The 21,782-nt window shown below is 34.4% G+C and overlaps 1 protein-coding gene across 3 annotated transcripts in view; it reads right to left on the reverse strand.

Annotated features, from left to right (window-relative positions):
• Positions 1–10,527: 10,527 nt before the first annotated feature.
• The window catches only part of FBXL5 (F-box and leucine rich repeat protein 5), a 51,294-nt gene continuing 40,039 nt past the window's right edge, over positions 10,528–21,782 (reverse strand). Inside the window, exons 10-12 of one of the 3 annotated variants that reach the window (XM_082838324.1) lie at positions 21,511–21,633; positions 19,168–19,316; positions 10,536–12,188 (exon numbers count right to left, since the gene is read on the reverse strand). In XM_082838324.1, coding sequence (XP_082694450.1) covers positions 12,112–12,188; positions 19,168–19,316; positions 21,511–21,633 — 349 coding nt within the window. In that variant the 3' untranslated portion in view covers positions 10,536–12,111. Of the gene's footprint in view, positions 12,189–19,167; positions 19,317–21,510; positions 21,634–21,782 lie in introns of all 3 variants that reach the window. The other 2 variants (XM_082838323.1, XM_082838322.1) reach the window with 2 other exon arrangements.

Here is a 21,782-nt window from a genome sequence, read left to right on the forward strand (position 1 = left end):
GAAAGACAAGATCCAGCCTCATCCACCTGAACACAGGCACTAGTCCCCTCCACCAGGAAGCCTACACAACCCACTGAACCCAACCTTAGCCACTGGGGAGAGACACCAAAAACAATGGGAAGAACCTGCAGCCTGCAAAAAGGAGACCCCACACACAGTAAGATAAGCAAATTGAGAAGACAGAAAAACACACAGCAGATGAAGGAACAAGATAAAAACCCACCAGACCTAACAAATGAACAGGAAATAGGCACTCTACCTGAAAAAGAATTCAGAATAATGACAGTAAAGATGATCCAAAATCTTGGAAATAGAATAGACAAAATGCAAGAAACATTTAACAAGGACCTAGAAGAACTAAAGATGAAACAAACAATGATGAACAACACAATAAATAAAATGAAAAATACTCTAGATGGGATCAATAGCAGAATAACTGAGGCAGAAGAACGGATAAGTGACCTGGAAGATAAAATAGTGGAAATAACTACTGCAGAGCAGAATAAAGAAAAAAGAATGAAAAGAACTGAGGACAGTCTCAGAGACCTCTGGGACAACATTAAACGCACCAACATTCGAATTATAGGGGTTCCAGAAGAAGAAGAGAAAAAGAAAGGGACTGAGAAAATATTTCAAGAGATTATAGTTGAAAACTTCCCTAATATGGGAAAAGAAATAGTTAATCAAGTCCAGGAAGCACAGAGAGTCCCATACAGGATAAATCCAAGGAGAAATACGCCAAGACACATATTAATCAAACTGTCAAAAATTAAATACAAAGAAAACATATTAAAAGCAGCAAGGGAAAAAAAACAAATAACACACAACGGGATCCCTGTAAGGTTAACAGCTGATCTTTCAGCAGAAACTCTGCAAGCCAGAAGGGACTGGCAGGACATATTTAAAGTGATGAAGGAGAAAAACCTGAAACCAAGATTACTCTATCCAACAAGGATGTCATTCAGATTTGATGGAGAAATTAAAACCGTTACAGACAAGCAAAAGCTGAGAGAGTTCAGCACCACCAAACCAGCTCTACAACAACTGCTAAAGGAATTTCTCTAGGCAAGAAACACAAGAGAAGGAAAAGACCTACAATAACGAACCCAAAACAATTAAGAAAATGGGAATAGGAATATACATATCAATAATTACCTTAAATGTAAATGGACTAAATGCTCCCACCAAAAGACACAGATTGGCTGAATGGATACAAAAACAAGACCCATATATTTGCTGTCTACAAGAGACCCACTTAAGACCTAGAGATACATACAGACTGAAAGTAAGGGGATGAAAAAGATATTTCATGCAAATGGAAACCAAAAGAAAGCTGGAGTAGCAATGCTCATATCGGACAAAATAGACTTTAAAATAAAGACTATTAGAAGAGACAAAGAAGGACACTACATATTGATCAAGGGATCAATCCAAGAAGAAGATATAAAAATTGTAAATATTTATGCACCCAACATAGGAGCACCTCAATACATAAGGCAAATGCTAACAGCCATAAAAAGGGAAATCGACAGTAACACATTCATAGTAGGAGACTTTAACACCCCACTTTCACCAATCGACAGATCATCCAAAATGAAAATAAATAAGGAAACACAAGCTTTAAATGATACATGCAACAAGATGAACTTAATAATTGATATTTATAGGACATTCCATGAAAAACAACAGAATACACATTTTTCTCAAGTGCTCATGGAAAATTCTCCAGGATAGATCATATCTTGGGTCACAAATCAAGCCTTGGTAAATTTAAGAAAATTGAAATTGTATCAAGTATCTTGTCCGACCACAACGCTATGAGACTCGATATCAATTACAGGAAAAGATCTGTAAAAAATACAAACACATGGAGGCTAATCAATACACTACTTAATAACTAAGTGATCACTGAAGAAATCAAAGAGGAATCAAAAAATACCTAGAAACAAATGACAATGGAGACACGACGACCCAAAATCTATGGGATGCAGCAAAAGCAGTTCTAAGAGGGAAGTTTATAGCAATACAATCCTACCTTAAGAAACAGGAAACATCTCGAATAAACAACCTAACCTTGCACCTAAAGCAATTAGAGAAAGAAGAACAAAAAAACCCCAAAGTTAGCAGAAGGAAAGAAATCATAAAAATCAGATCAGAAATAAATGAAAAAGAAATGAAGGAAACGATAGCAAAGATCTATAAAACTAAAAGCTGGTTCTTTGAGAAGATAAACAAAATTGGTAAACCATTAGCCAGACTCATCAAGAAAAAAAGGGAGAAGACTCAAACCAATAGAATTAGAAATGAAAAAGGAGAAGTAACAACTGACACTGCAGAAATACAAAGGATCATGAGAGATTACTACAAGCAACTCTATGCCAATAAAATGGAAAACCTGGAAAAAATGGACAAATTCTTAGAAATGCACAACCTGCCAAGACTGAATCAGGAAGAAATAGAAAATATGAACAGACGAATCACAAGCACTGAAATTGAAACTGTGATTAAAAATCTTCCAACAAACAAAAGTCCAGGACCAGATGGCTTCACAGGCGAGTTCTATCAAACATTTAGAGACAAGCAAACACCTATACTTCTCAAACTCTCCCAAAATATAGCAGAGGGAGGAACACTCCCAAATTCATTCTACGAGGCCACCATCACCCTGATACCAAAACCAGACAAGGATGTCACAAAGAAAGAAAACTACAGGCCAATATCACTGATGAATATAGACGCAAAAATCCTCAACAAAATACTAGCAAACAGAATCCAACAGCACATTAAACGGATCATACACCATGATCAAGTGGGGTTTAATCCTGGAATGCAAGGATTCTTCAATATACGCAAATCAATCAACGTGAAATACCATATTAACAAATTGAAGGAGAAAAACCATATGATCATCTCAATAGATGCAAAGGAAGCTTTCGACAAAAGTCAACACCCATTTATGATAAAAACCCTGCAGAAAGTACGCATAGAGGGAACTTTCCTCAAAATAATAAAGGCCATATATGACAAACCCACAGCCAACATCGTCCTCAATGGTGAAAAACTGAAAGCATTTCCACTAAGATCAGGAACAAGACAAGGTTGCCCACTCTCACCACTCTTATTCAACATAGTTTTGGAAGTTTTAGCCACAGCAATCAGAGAAGAAAAGGAAATAAAAGGAATCCAAATCGGAAAAGAAGAAGTAAAGCTGTCACTGTCTGCAGATGACATGATACTATACGTAGAGAATCCTAAAGATGCTACCAGAAAACTACTAGAGCTAATCAATGATTTTGGTAAAGTAGCAGGATACAAAATTAATGCACAGAAATCTCTGGCATTCCTATACACTAATAATGAAAAATCTGAAAGTGAAATCAAGAAAACACTCCCATTTACCACTGCAACAAAAAGAATAAATATCTAGGAATAAACCTACCTAAGGAGAAAAAAGACCTATATGCAGAAAATTATAAGACACTGATGAAAGAAATTAAAGATGATACCAACAGATGGAGAGATATACCATGTTCTTGGATTGGAAGAATCAACATTGTGAAAATGACTCTACTACCCAAAGCAATCTACAGATTCAATGCAATCCCTATCAAACTACCACTGGCATTTTTCACAGAACTAGAACAAAAAATTTCACAATTTGTATGGAAACACAAAAGACCCTGAATAGCCAAAGCAATCTTGAGAACAAAAAAAGGAGCTGGAGGAATCAGGCTCCCTGACTTCAGACTATACTACAAAGCTACAGTAATCAAGACAGTATGGTACTGGCACAAAAACAGAAAGATCAATGGAACAGGATAGAAAGCCCAGAGATAAACCCACGCACATATGGTCACCTTATCTTTGATAAAGGAGGCAGGAATGTACAGTGGAGAAAGGACAGCCTCTTCAGTAAATGGTGCTGGGAAAACTGGACAGGTACAGGTAAAAGGAAGAGATTAGACCACTCCCTAGCACCATACACAAAAATAAGCTCAAAATGGATTAAAGACCTAAATGTAAAGGCCAGAAACTATCAAACGCTTAGAGGAAAACACAGGCAGGATACTCTATGACATAAATCACAGTAAGATCCTTTTTGACCCACCTCCTAGAAAAATGGAAATAAAAACAAAAATAAACAAATGGGACCTAATGAAACTTCAAAGCTTTTGCACAGCAAAGGAAACCCTAAACAAGACAAAAAGACAACCCTCAGAATGGGAGAAAATATTTGCAAATGAAGCAACTGACAAAGGATTAATCTCCAAAATTTATAAGCAGCTCATGCAGCTTAATAACAAAAAAACAAACAACCCAATCCAAAAATGGGCAGAAGACCTAAATAGACATTTCTCCAAAGAAGATATACAGACTGCCAACAAACATATGAAAGAATGCTCAACATCACTAATCATTAGAGAAATGCAAATCAAACTACAATGAGATATCATCTCACACCAGTCAGAATGGCCATCATCAAAAAATTTAGAAACAATAAATGCTGGAGAGGGTGTGTAGAAAAGGGAACCCTCTTGCACTGTTGGTGGGAATGTAAATTGATACAGCCACTGTGGAGAACAGTATGGAGGTTCCTTAAAAAACTAAAAATAGAACTACCATATGACCCAGCAATCCCACTACTGGGCATATACCCTGAGAAAACCGTAATTCAAAAAGAGTCATGTACCAAAATGTTCATTGCAGCTCTATTTACAATAGCCAGGAGATGGAAACAACCTAAGTGTCCATCATTGGATGAATGGATAAAGAAGATGTGGCACATATATACAATGGAATATTACTCAGCCATAAAAAGAAACGAAATTGAGCTATTTGTAATGAGGTGGATAGACCCACAGTCTGTCATACAGAGTGAAGTAAGTCAGAAGGAGACAGACAAATACCATATGCTAACACATATATATGGAATTTAAGAAAAAAAAAAAACTGTCATGAAGAACCTAGGGGTAAGACAGGAATAAATACTGTGTCCTACTAGACCTACTAGAGAATGGACTTGAGGATATGGGGAGGGGGAAGGGTAAGGTGTGACAAAGCAAGAGAGAGGCATGGATATATATATACTACCAAACGTAAGGTAGATAGCTAGTGGGAAGCACCCGCATAGCACAGGGAGATCAGCTCAGTGCTTTGTGACCACCTGGAGGGGTGGGATAGGGAGGTTGGGAGGGAGGGAGACACAAGAGGGACGAGATATGGGAACATATGTATAAGTGATTCACTTTGTTATAAAGCAGAAACTAACACACCATTGTAAAGCAATTACACTCCAATAAAGATGTTAAAAAAAAAAAAGAAATGTTAAAAGGACTTCCCTGGGCTTCCCTGGTGGCGCAGTGGTTGGGATTCCGCCTTCCAATGCAGGGGACACGGGTTCGTGCCCCGGTCTGGGAGGATCCCACATGCCGCGGAGCGGCTGGGCCCGTGAGCCATGGCCACTGAGCCTGCACGTCCAGAGCCTGTGCTTCGCAATGGGAGAGGCCACAACAGTGAGAGGCCCGCATACAGCAAAAAAAAAAAAAAAAAAAAAAAAGGACTTCCCTAAGTGGGAAGAAAAAAGGCCACAACTAGAAATATGAAAATTTAAAAAGCAAAAGCCTCATCAATAAAAGCAAACAAACCGTAAGGTAGTATATCAACCACTTATAAAGCTAGTAGTAAAATTAAAAAACAAAAGTAGTAAAATTATCTATATCCACAATAAGTAGTCAAAAACACACAAAACAAAAAGATGTAAAATATGATATCAAAACATTAAATGTGGAGAGGGAGGTAAAAATGCAGGGTTGTGAGAATGAATTCAAACTAAAAAAGATCAACATTAAACAATCACATATACCTATCTATGTATCTTCCTACCTACCTCATGGTAACCTAAAACCAAAAACATATAATCAATACACACAATAAGAGAAAGGAATTCAAACATAACACTAAAGATAGTCATGAAGTCACAAGGGAAGACGACAAAGGAAAAAAAGGAACAAAACTACCAAAACAACCAGAAAACAATTCACAAAATGGCAAAAAGTACATTACCTATCAACAATTACTTTAAATGTAAATAAACCAAATACTCCAGTCAAAAGACTTCAGAGTGGCTGAACAGATTTTTTAAAATAAACAAAAAAGTAACCATATATATGCTGCCTGTAAGAGACTTATTTCAGACCTAAATACACACACAGACTGAAAGTGAGTGGACATAAAAAGGTACTCCATGTGAATGGAAATGAAAAGACAGGGTAGCAACACTTATATCAGACAAAACAGACTTTAAAACAAAGACTATAACAAGAAACAAAGAAGGATATTGCCCAATGATAAAAGGGGTCAATCCAACAAGAAGACATAACAGCTATAAATATATATGCACCCAACAAAGGAGCACCTAACAAGGTGAAGCAAATATTAACAAACATAAAGGGAGAAACTGACAGTAACACAGTAATAGAAGGAAGCTTTAACACCCCACTCACATCAATGAACAGATTATCCAGACAGAAAAGCAATAAGGAAACACTGGCCTTAAATGATATATTACACTAGATGGATTTTAAATATATAGAGAACATACTATCCGAATGCAGCACGACACACCTTCTTTTCAAGTGCACATGGAACATTCTCCAGGATAGATCACGTGCTAGGCCACAAAACAAGTTTCAGTAAATTTAAGAAGACTGAAATCATATCAAGAATCTTTTCCAACTACAATGCTGTAAGACTAAAAATCAACTACCTAAAAAAAAAAAACCAGAACAACCCACACACAAGCACATGGAGGCTAAACAATATGCTACTAAACATCCAATGGATCACTGAAGAAATCAAAAAAGAAATTAAAAAAATACCTGGAGACAAATGAAAATGGAAATACAATGATCCAGTGTCTATGGAACTCAGCAAAAGCAGTTCTAAGAGACAAGTTTATAGCAATACAAGCCCACACCTCAGGAAACAAGAAAAATCTCAAATAAAAATTTAATCTTATATCCAAAGGAACTAGAAAAAGAACAAACAAAACCCAAAGTTAGCAGAAAGGAAGAAATAATAAAGATCAGAGGAAAATAATGAGAGACTAAAAAACAAAAGAAAAGATCAATGAAACTGAGTTGGTTCTTTGAAAGATAAACAAAATTGATAAACCTTTAGCCAGACTCATCAACATAAAAAGAGAGTCCAAATAAAATAAAAAATGAAAGAAGAGAAATTATAGCTAACACCACAGGAACACAAAGAATTGTAAAAGATTATACTGAGAACAATTATATGCCAATAAAATTGACAAGCTAGAAGAAACAGAATAAATTCCTAGAAATGTACAATCTCCCATGACTAAATTAGGAAGAAACAGAAAATATGAACAGACCAATTACCAGTAATGAAATTGAATCAGTAATCAAAAAAACTCCCAGCAAACAGAAGTCCAGGACCAGATGGCTTCACTGGTGAATTCCACCAAAAATTTAAAGAGGAGTTAACATCCATCCTTCTCAAACTATTCCAAAACACTGCAGAGGAGAAAAATGTTTCCAAACTCATTCTACAAGGACAGCATCACCCTGATACCCAAACCAAAGACAACACATGCAAAAGAAAATGACAAGCCAATGTCACTTATGAACATAGATGCAAAAATCCTCAAGAAAGTATTAGCAAACGAAATACAACAATATGTTAAAAGAATCATACACCATGATCAAGTGGAATTCATCCTAGGCATGCAAGGATGATTCAATATCTGCAAATCAATGAACGTGATAACCTTAAGAAACTCAATAATAAAAATCATATGATCACCTCAAGAGATGCAGAAAAAGTTTTTGACAAAATTCAACATCGATTTAAGGTTATAGCTTGGAAAACTGTAAGACACTGATGAAAGAAATTAAAGAAAACACAAATAGAAAGATATACCACACTCATGAATTGGAGGAATTAATATTGTTAAAATGACCATACTACATTCAATGCTATCTCTCTCTGTCAAAATACCAATAGCATTTGTCACAAAATTAAACAAATAATCCTAAATTTGAATGGAAACACAAAAGACCTTGAACAGCCAAAACAATCATGAGAAAGAAAAACAAAGCTGGATGTATCAGGCTTCCTGACTTCAAACCATACTACAAAGCTACAGTAATCAAAACAGTATGGTGCTGGCATAAAAAACACACAGAGATCAATGGAACAGAATAGAATCCAGAAGTAAATCCACACTTATATGATCAATTAATCTATGACAAAGGACGCAAGAATATAAATGGGAAAAAGACATCCTCTTCAATAAACAGTATTGGGAAAACTGGAGAGCTACATTAAAAAAGAATCAAACTGGACTACTTTCTCACAACAAATACAAAAATAAACTTAAAATGGATTAAAGACTTAAATGTAAGGACCCGAAACCATAAAACTCCCAGAAGAAAACACAGGCAGTATGCTCTTTGACACTGGTCTTACCAATAGCTTGGATATGTCTCCTCAGGGCAAAGGCAATAAAAGCAAAAATAAGCAAATGGGGCTACATCAAACTAAAGAGCTTTTGCATGCAAAAAAACAAAAAGAACTCTCAACAAAACAAAAAGGCAGCCTAATGAATGGGAGAAGATACTTGCAAATGATATATCTGACAAAGGGTTAATATCCAAAATATACAAAGAACTCATACAACTTGACATCAAAAAAAACAAACAACCAGGTTAAAAAATGGGCAGCAGACCTGAATAGACATTTTTCCAAAGAAGACATACCGATGGCCAACAGACACATAAAAATATGCTCAACATCATTAAGTACCAGGGAAATGCAAATCAAAACCACAATGAGATACCACCTCACACCTGTCAGAATGGCTGCCAACAAAAAGACAACAAATAACAAGTGTTGGTAAAGATGTGGAGAAAAGTGAACCCTCATGCACTACTGGTGGGACTGCAAATTGGTGCAGCCCCTATGGAGAACAGTATGGAGAATTCTCAAAAAATTAAAAATAGAAATGTCAGCAATTTCACTTCTGAGTATTTATCCAAAGAAAACAAAAACACTAATTCAAAAAGTTATATGCACTCCAGTATTCACTGCTGCATTATTTATATTATTATAAATAAAATTTTAATATAAATAAAATTACTATTAATTTTATAATTATAAAATTAGCATACTTGTTTATATTTATAATCTATTAATTATATAATTGTTATTATATTGATTGTATAATATAAGTATACATAATTTAATGTTATAATTTTTTGCATTATTTATAATAGCCACAAGGTGGAAGCAACCTGAGAGTCCATGGAAAGATAAATGGATAAAGACGATACATACATATATAAATATATATATATATATATATATACACACACACGTATATATATTACTCAGCCATTAAAAAAGAATCTTACCACTTGAGACAACATGGATGGATCTAGAGGATACTAAGTGAAATAAGTCAGACAGAGAAAGACAAATATGACATGATTTTACTTATATGTGGAATCTAAAAAACAAAACAAAAACAGTCTCAGATACAGAAAACAAACCAGTGGTTGCAAGAAGGGAGGAGGGTAGGGGAAATAGGTGAAGGAGATTAAGAGGTCCTGTTATATAAGTCATGGGGATGTAATATACAGCATAAGGAATATGGTCAATAATACAGTAATAACTTTATATAAGTTGAGATGGTTACCAGACTTACCACAGTGATCATTTCATAATGTATGCAACTGTCAGGTCATTACGCAGTACACTTAAAACTAACATAATATTGTACATCAACTATATTTCAATGAAAAATAAATTTAGAAGAAATTTTAAAGCATTAACTATCCTTAATAATGGAACAGCAGTAATATTTAAAAATTAAATGCAGATTATGCCATCTCCCCATGAAATGGGTGGGGGTGGTGGGGGTGGTAGAAAAACAGTGAGTTTCCACATGCAATGTGCTCACATGTTGAAGTCAGTTTGGTTCAAGACTGCCAAGTCCTATTTAATGGTTTTCTAACATCAAGTGGCACAGGACAAGGCAAAAGGGGGGCACCCCCATTACCTGGAACCCCTGGGAAATTAGCTGCTCAAATTAATTAATTTATGAAGAATAACATTAAGCCGAGTCCCAAAATATCATTTAATCATGATTTTTTCCATTAAGTATTATCAAAAATTTTACTCCCCAAATATTACACTGTTTTCTGATTACATGGGTATAAACTTGAGTACTCCCTTGATGACTTGGGACCTGGTTATAGATAACTAATTTTACCATGCAGTTGGATGGGAGTCACTCCAGAAGACTTATTTTAGTTTGTTTTCTTGAAATAGTCCCTGATGTCAATTTTTCAAATGAACTTTATTAATCATTTAAGGAAATAAAAGTACAGTAACGACAAAATAGTCAACCTACAAAATAAAACTTCTGACCCTGTAACGGTTCACTAAACTCAGATTTCCTCTCAAGTTCTCTAAGGGAATCCAGAACGTTTTTTCCTTTGTGCTTAGGCCAGACTTTTAAAGGAGGCAGCTAGGCGCAGTAGTGCCACAAGAGGCATGAGGACTTAAGCTAAGAGACACAAACTTAAAGGGTAAGATGGTCTGCTTCCAGAGCTGCCCTATACTCCATACAAGAAACTTGAGGGGTTCCATCTTATATTTCACAAATGTTAATAGCAATGGAATCAAAATAAGGAAACTCTTAGAGAAAAGTGAAATTTCAGAGTCATTAGATGTCCTTCCTTAGAGGTGATCTTCCCTCACAGTATTTAGTTCAAATGTTAGTTAAATTTAAAAGCAGAGTGACTTCTTATTTATTTTCTCGTCAAATGTTTCTTCCTTCATCTTTAGACAACTCTGTGTAAAACAGTTTTCTCTTAGCCTGAACTGAAATCTGTCTATCTATAGTTTATATCTTTCCTGCTCTTCCTCTTCCTCAATAAAACAAACAAAAAATACCTGGGACCACAAAGAACATAATTGCAAGATTACCTCCTCTTCCACAGCCTTACAGATATTTATAAAAATAGATGGCATGCTGCTGACTGTTCTCTTCTTTGTGACATAAATTATACATAGCATGACATAAAATTGACTCAATATGTGCCTTTCTGAATAACAGGTCTCCATTCCAATTATTATTTCAAACAGCAATGAAGATAAGCTTACAAATTCAAATTCTGACGACTGCACAATAAATTTCAAAAAGACAATTCAGCTCAATAAAATCAGGTATCTGTCTAAAACTATTCATTTGTCAGAGTCATGATTTCATGGGAGTTCAAAAGACCTATTTAGTCCCATTTCACAGTAAAGTAACCCTGGATTGAGATTTACAACAAAATCAAAACACAAAAGAAATTACTTGGTAAAGTCCTCAAAGTAGATTTTATTTATACATTTCTTCAAATGACTGTGGAACTTTTAAAAACCCCTCCCCCAAATGTGACAATTTACGGACAGTGGTGGGAACCAGGGGTCTTTGAAGAAAGCGAATACAAAGACACTGGTGCTGTGCCAGCTCCCTGAGCTAACACCAAGAAGCCAATTTATTTTATAATCTTAAAGAATCTTATACGTGGATATGTTTGAATTGGCCCTCTGAGAATTGTTCAAATAAAGGAAACATTATGGAAAGGAGACTGGTTTCCAAACTGTGCAGTCTCTGAAAGTAAAATTTCAAAAAATGTATGTCTGAAAAGATCTGCAAGACTTGGTACAGTGTTTATCTATGAAGAGAACCAATAACCCATTGACTTCAAAACTCAAAATAATCTAAAAAATACTTTAAATGGCATGGCATTAGTGACATTTTTTTCAAAATATTTAGTTTAAAAGAAATCTGATAAAATTGTTCTCACCCTATGAAAAAGACCTAATCCCTTTCTAAAACAAAAATAGGATTTGCAAGAGAAACAACACTGTACAATTCACTGGTAAATTAAGATTTCCGAGGCTGTAAGAAATGGGGCCAAAACAAGTCACACTCAAAAAGGGATGATTAACACAAGAAATGTGCTATAAGTAAAGTGCATGAAAGGAAGCCTGCTCAGCTAAATGAAGTAGACAAAGGTCAGAAGTCAAGGGTCATTCGCCAGAGCGGCAGCAGGCTCGAAAACCACACTGCAAATTCTGGCATCCACTGGCGGTGTCAGCATGAGGACCTGTATGAAAACAGAGAAGTGTGAAAGGAGGAATTTCTTATCACACAAAAATAATCTTGCTAATGAAAGAAGTAAAACACTTATTTTTTTTTAACTAGTAATACATTTGTAACATAGAAGTAAAATCCCACAATGAGTGTATAAAAAATTATTCAGCACAAAAATAGCCAACAGCAGTTTGACTTTAACTAATATAGGTAAATGAAAAAGAAGAATGAAAAGAAGTAATTTTTTGGCAACAATTTACAAAATAAAAAATCCAAGAAGAAAAGAGATAACCCACAGAAGCAAGACTGCCAGGATAACTTCACAATGGATTTCTTGTATCATGAACATCTTTCCTAGAAATATAATTAAGGCAAAAACAACCTTATCTATAATAGATAAGCTAAAGAATCCAGTATTGAGCAATTATAATAAATATTACATTCAAAATTTTTGTTAAAAATAAACTACGTAGATATAGCTTTAACATATTTGCCATATTGCTATTTAACATCTGTACCCAAAATAAGTCATGTGATAGGGTTAGGTGAAATTATCTTCCAGAATCAAATATGTAATGAATGAATAATTAAAAACATATCTAAGACATAATAAAAGTTATGATCCAATTACAAAGAAAAGTAATAATACATTTGTGGAATAACTGACATTTTATTCCAATCACATTATGCTACCCAGACACTAGATTAAAAGATCCATTAGGGAACAAAGCTGAGAATTAGAAAGTATCAAAGAGATATCATGGCGCATATTCAAATGTCAAGTACTCTGAATGAATCACAGTTTTCATAAAGGCGAGCAAATGTGGAAAAAGACATTTTAACTATATTGAAGCCTTTCAGTATGTCTGCACCATGAACAAAGTTAATTAGTTCTTTCATCAATTAGAACCAAAATACTTGCATTTTTGATACGTAAGGACCATAAAAGTACATGAAATATATTTTTATTATAGAAAATAATATTTATTTTATCAAATGGATTATAATTGAAAAATCACTGGAATGATATCAAGACTTTAACTTAGAAAAATATATTAAATTAGCTTTCTTTGTCTTTTGAAGTAGCGATCCATTGCAAAAGAAGGCAATTATGCTAATACCAACATAAGAAAATAACTACTTGCAAATAAACACATAGAACACACTTATTTACCAGAATTTAACTTTTTTTTGTATTCCTGTAATGGCAATATACAAAATACAAAGGACTAATTTCTTAGGATATACAATCAATGAAGTATAGCATTCATATATTTCACTAATGGAAATAATAATGTATCTTTAAGTAAGAAAAGAAACTAATGAACTTTACAAGCATAGTGGAACTGCAATAGCTTATGATTTCATTTATTTTCAAATACTTATGCTTAACTTTTAAAGTAATATAATGCCTGGGATACGGGGAGCAGGTATGGGAATGGGCAATAGTATATGAAAAAAGATTGACCACAGGTTTATAACTGCTGAAGCCAATGATCCATAAAGCTTCTTTATATTATTATGTTTATATATTTAAAAGGTTCTATAATAAAATTTAAAGTCATTTCAAATATAAAACTGAATTACCACAAGCTTATTTTTTATTTAATCAAAATTAAAATCTATTCTATTTTGAAAATGTAAAGTTAAATGTGTCAAATACTTAAAATTCATAAAGTAGCATTTTTTTAAGACTATTTTCTCTTAAGACACAATGCTAGTCATCTTAATCAAAGAGTCAAAATGAAATTTCTTAGTACATTAGAGCCTTTCTCCAAGAGCCAATCTCCTACCTCACTATCATTGCCCTGCCCTGACACAGTCCCTGTGATGAAATGCTTAAACTGGTGGTTTTTGCAAAAACATATCTATCATTTTCTCAGTATATAATTCTAACTTTTTTGAAAGGGAGAAATATGAGTAAAGAGACATGGAGACTTTGGTACAATATTCCAAACTGAAACTCCCTACAATACTTCAAAATGTCTATACTCCTATTTTTAAAAGCACAGAAAGGTAAGGAAGAAATTTTATACTGCAATCACACGCCTAGGGAAAAATCATAAGCGATGGCTGAAAGCAATCAAAGTAAAGTATGCTACTGGTTTTCAAGAGAGAAAATTAAATGGGAGCCTCAAAGGAGCAAATTGGATCAAGGAATCTAATCAAAAGATTCATATTTTTCCAAACACAGGCATACTTCATTTAATTGTGCTTCACTTTATTGCACTTTGCAGATGCTGCATTTTTTACAAACTAAAGGTGTGTGGCAACCTTGCACTGAGCAAGTCTACTGGCACCATTTTTCCAACAACATTTGCTCACTTCCTGTCTCTCTGGCACATTTTGGTAATTCTCACAATATTTCAAGCTTTTTCATTATTATTATATTTGTTATGGTCATCTGTGATCAGTGATCTTTGATGTTACTACTATGACTCACTGAAGGCTCAGATGATGGTTAAAATTTTTTAGCAAAAAAGTATTTTTAAAGTATGTACGTTGCTTTTTTTAGACAATGCTTTTGCACTTAATAGACTACAGTACAGTGCAAACATAACTTTTATATACACTGGGAAACCAAAATATTCACGTGGCTCACTTTATTGCAATATTCACTTTATTATGGTGGTCTGGAACCAAACTCACAATATCTCCGAGGTATGCCTGTACCACACAGTTTTTCACCAACCTCCCCCAAAAAAGAGGCTCAGGATCCTCAGTCTCCACTCCGGTGACCTGAGTCACTTTTTGCTCTCAAAGTCTAAGGGATGGAAGTAGGGATAATATGGGAAGAAAAATGTAGGAATAAAAATATGTGTCCTATATTAGGTAGGAAGTAACCCTCTCCTGATATCTGTCAGCATCTCCTTATTCATCACAAAACAAAGTTCACGCTCATATTGCTATAAAATGTGCTCCCTTTCTCAGATACACACCAGAATATCTTAGTTTCAATGGAAATCTAAGGGCATAAATTGTGCTTAACCAACAACTGTAATACTAACTACCTCAAAACTACAATCCCATCATAAGGTGAATGACATTCCAGGTGACTGATTCTAAAAATCCATAAAAGTGGTATCATCCATGAATGGGTTTTATTTTGTTGAAGGCCTAGGGCAAAGCAAAAGTGAAGACAACCGCTGTTTGTTAGTTTCATACTGTAGAAAACAGGGGAGAAAGCAATTTCCAAAGCATGGAAATCATAAGCAATGTTAACAGTTAAGACCCTTAAGCATCACAGAAGGACTATTTAGAAAAGGGAATAAATGGACAACAGAATAAACAGGCAACAGAAAAAGTGAGGTAGAATTGGAAAGAAACATGACTAAGATATGTTGGGTTGCCAAATATCTCAAGTAGACAGCTGTGCTTCCACAGACATGGAATTTCAAAGGTACACATTTGACTTATCACCAGTAAATGTCAATCTTGATATGAGATAATAAACCCAATGGTTATAACAGATGAGGGCTAAATTACGGTAAAGGATAATAAAACAGAAAAATAACATTTGCATAATCATTAAATAAAATCTTTAAATGCATGGTAAAAATAAATTTTGTAAGAGAGCATTTTTTAAAATATTAGTAAAGAAGAGCTATAATGGTAGCTATTGTTATTTTCCCAAATTTTTATTACTGAATTGTTTGTTTTTCCTAGATTTTAAGCATATTACTTATGCTGTATATCTGCACTTACCTTCACTTACCTTTAATTCCTCTTTAACTTAAATTAGAAACATAAGAGAGCAAATCATCTGAAACTGTGTCACCTACTATGATCTAATCTATCTTAATTCACAAATTAAACATACATTGAAATGCAAATCAGTACAACAAGTTTATTTGCTATCATTGTTCAAATGTTCTTCAGAGCTCTAAAACTAGGCAATTCCATCTAACACTTCTTAAATGACAAGGAATTTTTTAAATGTTATGGCTAAGAAGCCTTTTTTTATACTTAAATCTTAACTTTTTTATCAATCAAATAACATTTAAATGTCATGAAAGAATCATTAAGAATAAAAATGGCATTTTATGTTAATGCTTAGTATAGTGCCTTGCTCACAGCAGACACTGTTTGAATATCTGATTACTAATTTATCTTCTCCAAAATCTCTGCTAATGCTTAGGAAATAGAAAATTTTGTTTTACTTAGCACTTTTTAGTTAATGAGTATTATTTATCAGCATTTACTTCTTTTAGTTAGTTAACTATGTAAACTCTCTTTTGACAAAATACATTTTTAGTTAAGTGTTACTCTCAAATATTAAAATATAATGTGTCACCTAAATATGCTCCCTATTAGTTTAAGAACATGTATAAAAATATTGACTACTTTCAGAAATAATAAAAATAATAATAAAAAGGGAGCTAAATATTTATAGTCACTAAGTATTTGTACAAGTTGAATTATAATAAAAGATACTGGATGAATCCTGTGTCATCTTGCAAAACTGGATACAATGCAACTTTATTCTAACACTTTCTAGTGTCCATATGGCCTTTTAAGGAAAAGATTGTATCAGGGCATTGCTTTATGAGCAACTGGCTGGAACTCTGGAACATAAGTTCACATGACAAGTCACCCTGTAAACTTTAAAGGATTTCCATTTCCCCCAAATAATGCTTTAAGAAGCTGTAAAAGGAGACTTGGTATTGGATTATACAAGCACGGTCAATTTCCTTTCAAACATTTTAAAGTCAGATATGTTCACTAAAATTCATTTATTGAAAACTACCACTCATTTATCAAAAAAAAATCTTAACATTCAACAAAAAGAATGTAGCAGCTCCTTTGGAACACTTTAATATTTATATATTCAAAACCAGTCAAGATGAAAGGAATTCTAACAAAGTGCAAAAGTTTTTAAGTATTTAACTTTATCCCAACACCTAAATTATTTCAAGAAGTTTTTTTTAAAAAGACACACACACACACAAAAGTAGTAGGCAGATCATAAAAATGAAGTGAAACCCAATCCCCCTACCAATCCAATAACATCTATATACTCCAAAATAAGTATAACAAATTAGGTTCTGAGATTTATTCCCACCAGCATAACCTATGCTGAAATCAGTGTAGACAATTCAAATGCAACCTACCAATAAGGTGTTTTTCTTACAAAAAATAATTGCTTACTGATTACTTTTCATAATATATCCTATAAGCCTTAGTAAGTACAACAGTGAACCCACAATGACATAACCGTGTATTAAAAATATATATATATATTTTTATTGCATCCCCAAAAGCAGCAAGTGCTGCACTGTAGCACTCACACCTTCTTTTGTACACTTAGCAGGTTGCAACTAAAATGACATTAATTTTCCCCATTCCTTCTTATACACTAAAGGCAACAGAGAGCAAAGAAATGCTTGAAGTTAGTGTTGCTATTTCAAGAACATGGGAGGTCATCTCCTGCATCACCAATGATTCAAGAAACAAAAGAGCTGCTATCTCCTGTCTCTTCATATACATTTTAAGAAAAATCTAATCTCTGAGAAACAGCAGATTTGCTAACTTCTCTGCCTACTGGTATGTCATTAAAGAAGATACTATTCCTCTAGTCTTGCTGGCGTCTGTCAATTTTTCTGCCTGAGAGACTCCGTTTATCTTCCCATGATCTTAAGATGAACTGGACTCTCAAAAATAACAATACATGGGCTTCCCTGGTGGCGCAGTGGTTGGGAGTCCGCCTGCTAATGCAGGGGACATGGGTTCGTGCCCCGGTCCGGGAAGATCCCACATGCCACGGAGTAGTTGGGCCCATGAGCCATGGCTGCTGAGCCTGTGCACCGGAGCTTGTGCTCCGCAACAGGAGAGACCACAACAGTGAGAGGCCCACGTACCGCAAAAAAAAAAAAAAAAAAAAAAACATGATGTAAAAAGACACAGTAGAATCTGAACCATGTAAATTTTTTCCAATTATAAATACAGGAGGTTGACTTCCTTACTGATAGTTGAGGAGCAGCTTTTTATGCTTCAGGACTTCAGTCTCTACCAGTGATTATCAAATGCCCAACAGGGCACTGAACGTACTTTGAAAAAGCACATTAAACAGTCCCACTGCAGGGCAGGAATAGGCTTAAAAAATAAAACAAGAGGCTTCCCTGGTGGCGCAGTGGTTGAGAGTCCGCCTGCCGATGCAGCGGACACGGTTCGTGTCCCGGTCTGGGAAGATCCCACATGCCGCCGAGTGGCTGGGCCCGTGAGCCATGGCCGCCGAGCCTGCGCGTCCGGAGCCTGTGCTCCGCAAGGGGAGAGGCCACAACAGTGAGAGGCCCACGTACCACAAAAAAATAAAAAAAATAAAACAAAACAAAAAAATCAAGAAATGTTTACCTGATGATTGTTAAAAGTAGGTTCAGGGTTCAATCTCCATAATACTATAGGAATTTTAATCACATTTAAAGCACCTCAGCCTCTCCCAATACCACACTCACCATCCTCCTCAATCTTCCAAGAGATTTATTTGGAACCAGATTCAGGGTCCCTGAGTTCACATTACCAAAGTCCTCCTTTTTCTACTACATTATGAAGTTTTCTTGTCCTACAAGAAAACTAACTCTAACATCCCTAAGAATTAGGTGTATCTAGAACAGCAATACGCTGTATTGTTAATGAGTGCTCTTTCACTCTAGAGGAATTTCCCAAAATTTTATAAGAATTTTAGTAATTCTATAAAAACTTGTCACTTTGGATTAAACTATTACATATTTCTAAAATCTGGCAGAATGGATAGTTGAGATATCTCTCCAAAAGAAAACTTATCTTTAGAAAGATAAGAAAACTTATCTTTAGAAAGATAAGAAAATTTCTCTTTAGAAAGATAAGAAAACTTATCTTTCAGACTAAACCTGAAAGTAAAAATGTTTGGTAATCAGAAATCTAGAAAACAAAATAGAAACCCTAAGAATTTTCAGAACTGTTAAAAATTTTTAAATCAACTCCTCCAAAATTATCCCATTGTTAAAAGGCATTACCGTTAATGTTGTCACAGTAGTAAAAGTATTCATCATTTAGAGAAGGACATGCTGAAACCAAATCCTGCAGGCCTGCACCAGTTACAGTAAGACAACCAGAGAGATTAAGGTGCTCCAAATAAGGTAGCCCTCCTCCCAGAGTCAAAACCCTGTAAGAGAAGCAATTCAACAATTAGAATATATTAACAATTAAAATGTATTGTAAAATCTATGAAAATTTATGTATTCCTATGGCCCAATGGACTATTAACAGACCTTTCAATCTGGTAATGAAAAATTAAAGTATCTCTATAAAACATGACAACTAACTTCATCCTTAGGCAGGATACATTTAACAGAGACATTTCTGAAGACATTCAATAAACAAGTCTATGAAATGTTCTTTATAAGAACATTACAGTAACTCAATTCTTACAGGAAGGAAGTAATGAATCCTGGAATTGTAATCTTCACTCTCCTACTAAACTAAGTAAAAATTATCAAGAAAATTACTAAACAGTTTGGCAGTTCCTCAAAGAGTTAAAGAATCAGCATATACCCAAGAGAAGTGAAAACATATGTTCACAGAAAAACTTGCAAACAAATGTTCACAGCAGCATTATTCATAATATCCAAAAAGTGGAAACAATCCAAATGTCCACTAATCAATGAGTTGATAAACAAAATTTAGTATAAATATCATGTAGCCATAAAGAACTGATACATGCCACAGCATGCATGAACCTTGAAAATACTGTGCTAAGTGAAAAAAATCATACACAAAAGACCACATACTATGTAATTCCACTTATATGAAATATCCAAAATAAGCAGAATAGACAGACAAAGTAAATTAGTGGCTACCAGGGGCTGGGGGCAAAGAGGAATGAAGAATGACTGCTAATGAGTAAATGGTTTCTTTTTGGTTTAATGAAAATGTTTCTAATCTGATAGTGGTAATGGTTGCCAACCTTATAAGTATACTAAAACCACTGATTTGTACCCTTTAAAAGAATGAATTTAATGTGAATTTCATTTCAGTAAAAATGAAAACATTGCTTTTCATGGCATACCCTAGGAGAATTTTAAAAAACAATTTACATAAAAAGAATAAAATGAGAAATTGACTGAAATGACAATGGCAGAGCTGAAAAATATCAAGAGCAAAACTGAGAACATCAATTCCCTCTATAGAACAGCAAAAACTGGGAAAACTAGAGACAGTCTATCTTGACAGCACTATCCAAAAACTAATAATACAATAAATTTAGTAAAAAAACAAATAGCATGATTATGCAGATACATGGAAATTAGGAAGTAAAGGTAAGTAAAAGTATGTAAACTACTGAGATTAGAATAAACTATGGAAATATTTATATATTCAGTGACAGGCACTGATGGACAAAGATCAGTACATACATTTTAATGTTTTGTCATTGCATGTTTACAAGAAAAACCTGGCCTATCAAAAAGAGCTTATCAAGACCCCAATACACGTGAGAGATTTAAATGCATACTTCTCCTTATATTTTGACTGAAAAAGACTGACTTTTTCTTAAATCATAGATTCCTTGATCCATTCCTACAGTTTAAATTAGTAACAGTGGCAGTTCAGAACTTCAGTGGCTTGACTGGGCCACAGTAATTACAAATAGACATCTTTAAAGGAAGACTATTGTTTAAAGTTTATTGATTCTTTTTTTCCTATAAAGTTGAAGAGCTCAGAATAAAAAATAAAACAGCTTCTAAAAAGTGGTCTAAAAGATCTCAGAAGGTATCTCAATGCAGAAACTGCTTCATGTTCTAAAACTTACAAATTTTCAGTACACTGAGGACAGACTGCATGGAATGTAAAACTTTATATCACAAATACACTTGAGTAAACTGTATATGCATTCACTGAGTCTAGTGGGATATCAAACAAGACAAAAGTAAACAAGCAGTTATAATATCATATGATGAATGCTCTCCTGGGAACGTATTTAAGGGCCTTGGTGGAGGGAGGGGTCACAAATGGTTTCCCTTAAAAAGTGACGTTTAAACTGGAATGGAGGCAGAAATGAACAGAAGTTAGCCAATAAACGTTTGTTAGAGAGAGAGCAAATGCAAATGTATGAAGACAGAGAAATACAGTACAGGCATACCTCAGAGATATTGCAGGTTGAGTTCCAGACCACCACAATAAAGCGAATATCACAATAAAGCAAGCCACACAATTTTTTTGGTTTTCTGGTGCATATAAAAAAGTTAGGTTTACATTATACTGTAGTCTATTAAGTATGCAATAGCAGTATGTCTAAAAAACTATATGCATACCTTAATTAAAAATATTTTATTTTATTGCTAATTGCTAAAAATACTTATTGTATCATCTGAGCCTTCAGCAGCAAGTCATAATCTTTTTGCTGGTGGAGGGTCTTGCCTCCATGTTGACGGCTGCTGACTGATCGAGGTGGTGGTTGAAGGCTGGGGTGGCCGTGGCAGTTTCTTAAGATAAGACAACAATGAAGTTTTTTTTGCTGCATTGACTGACTCTTCCTTCCACGAATGATTGCTCTGTAGCATTTTGCCCTACTTCTTTCAAAACTGGAGTCAATTACTTTCAAACCCTGCCACTGCTTTAACAGTTAAGTTTA

The sequence above is a fragment of the Leucopleurus acutus genome (genome assembly GCF_964270905.1).
Source record: "Leucopleurus acutus genome assembly, chromosome: 4".
Taxonomy (NCBI): Eukaryota; Metazoa; Chordata; class Mammalia; order Artiodactyla; family Delphinidae; genus Leucopleurus; species Leucopleurus acutus.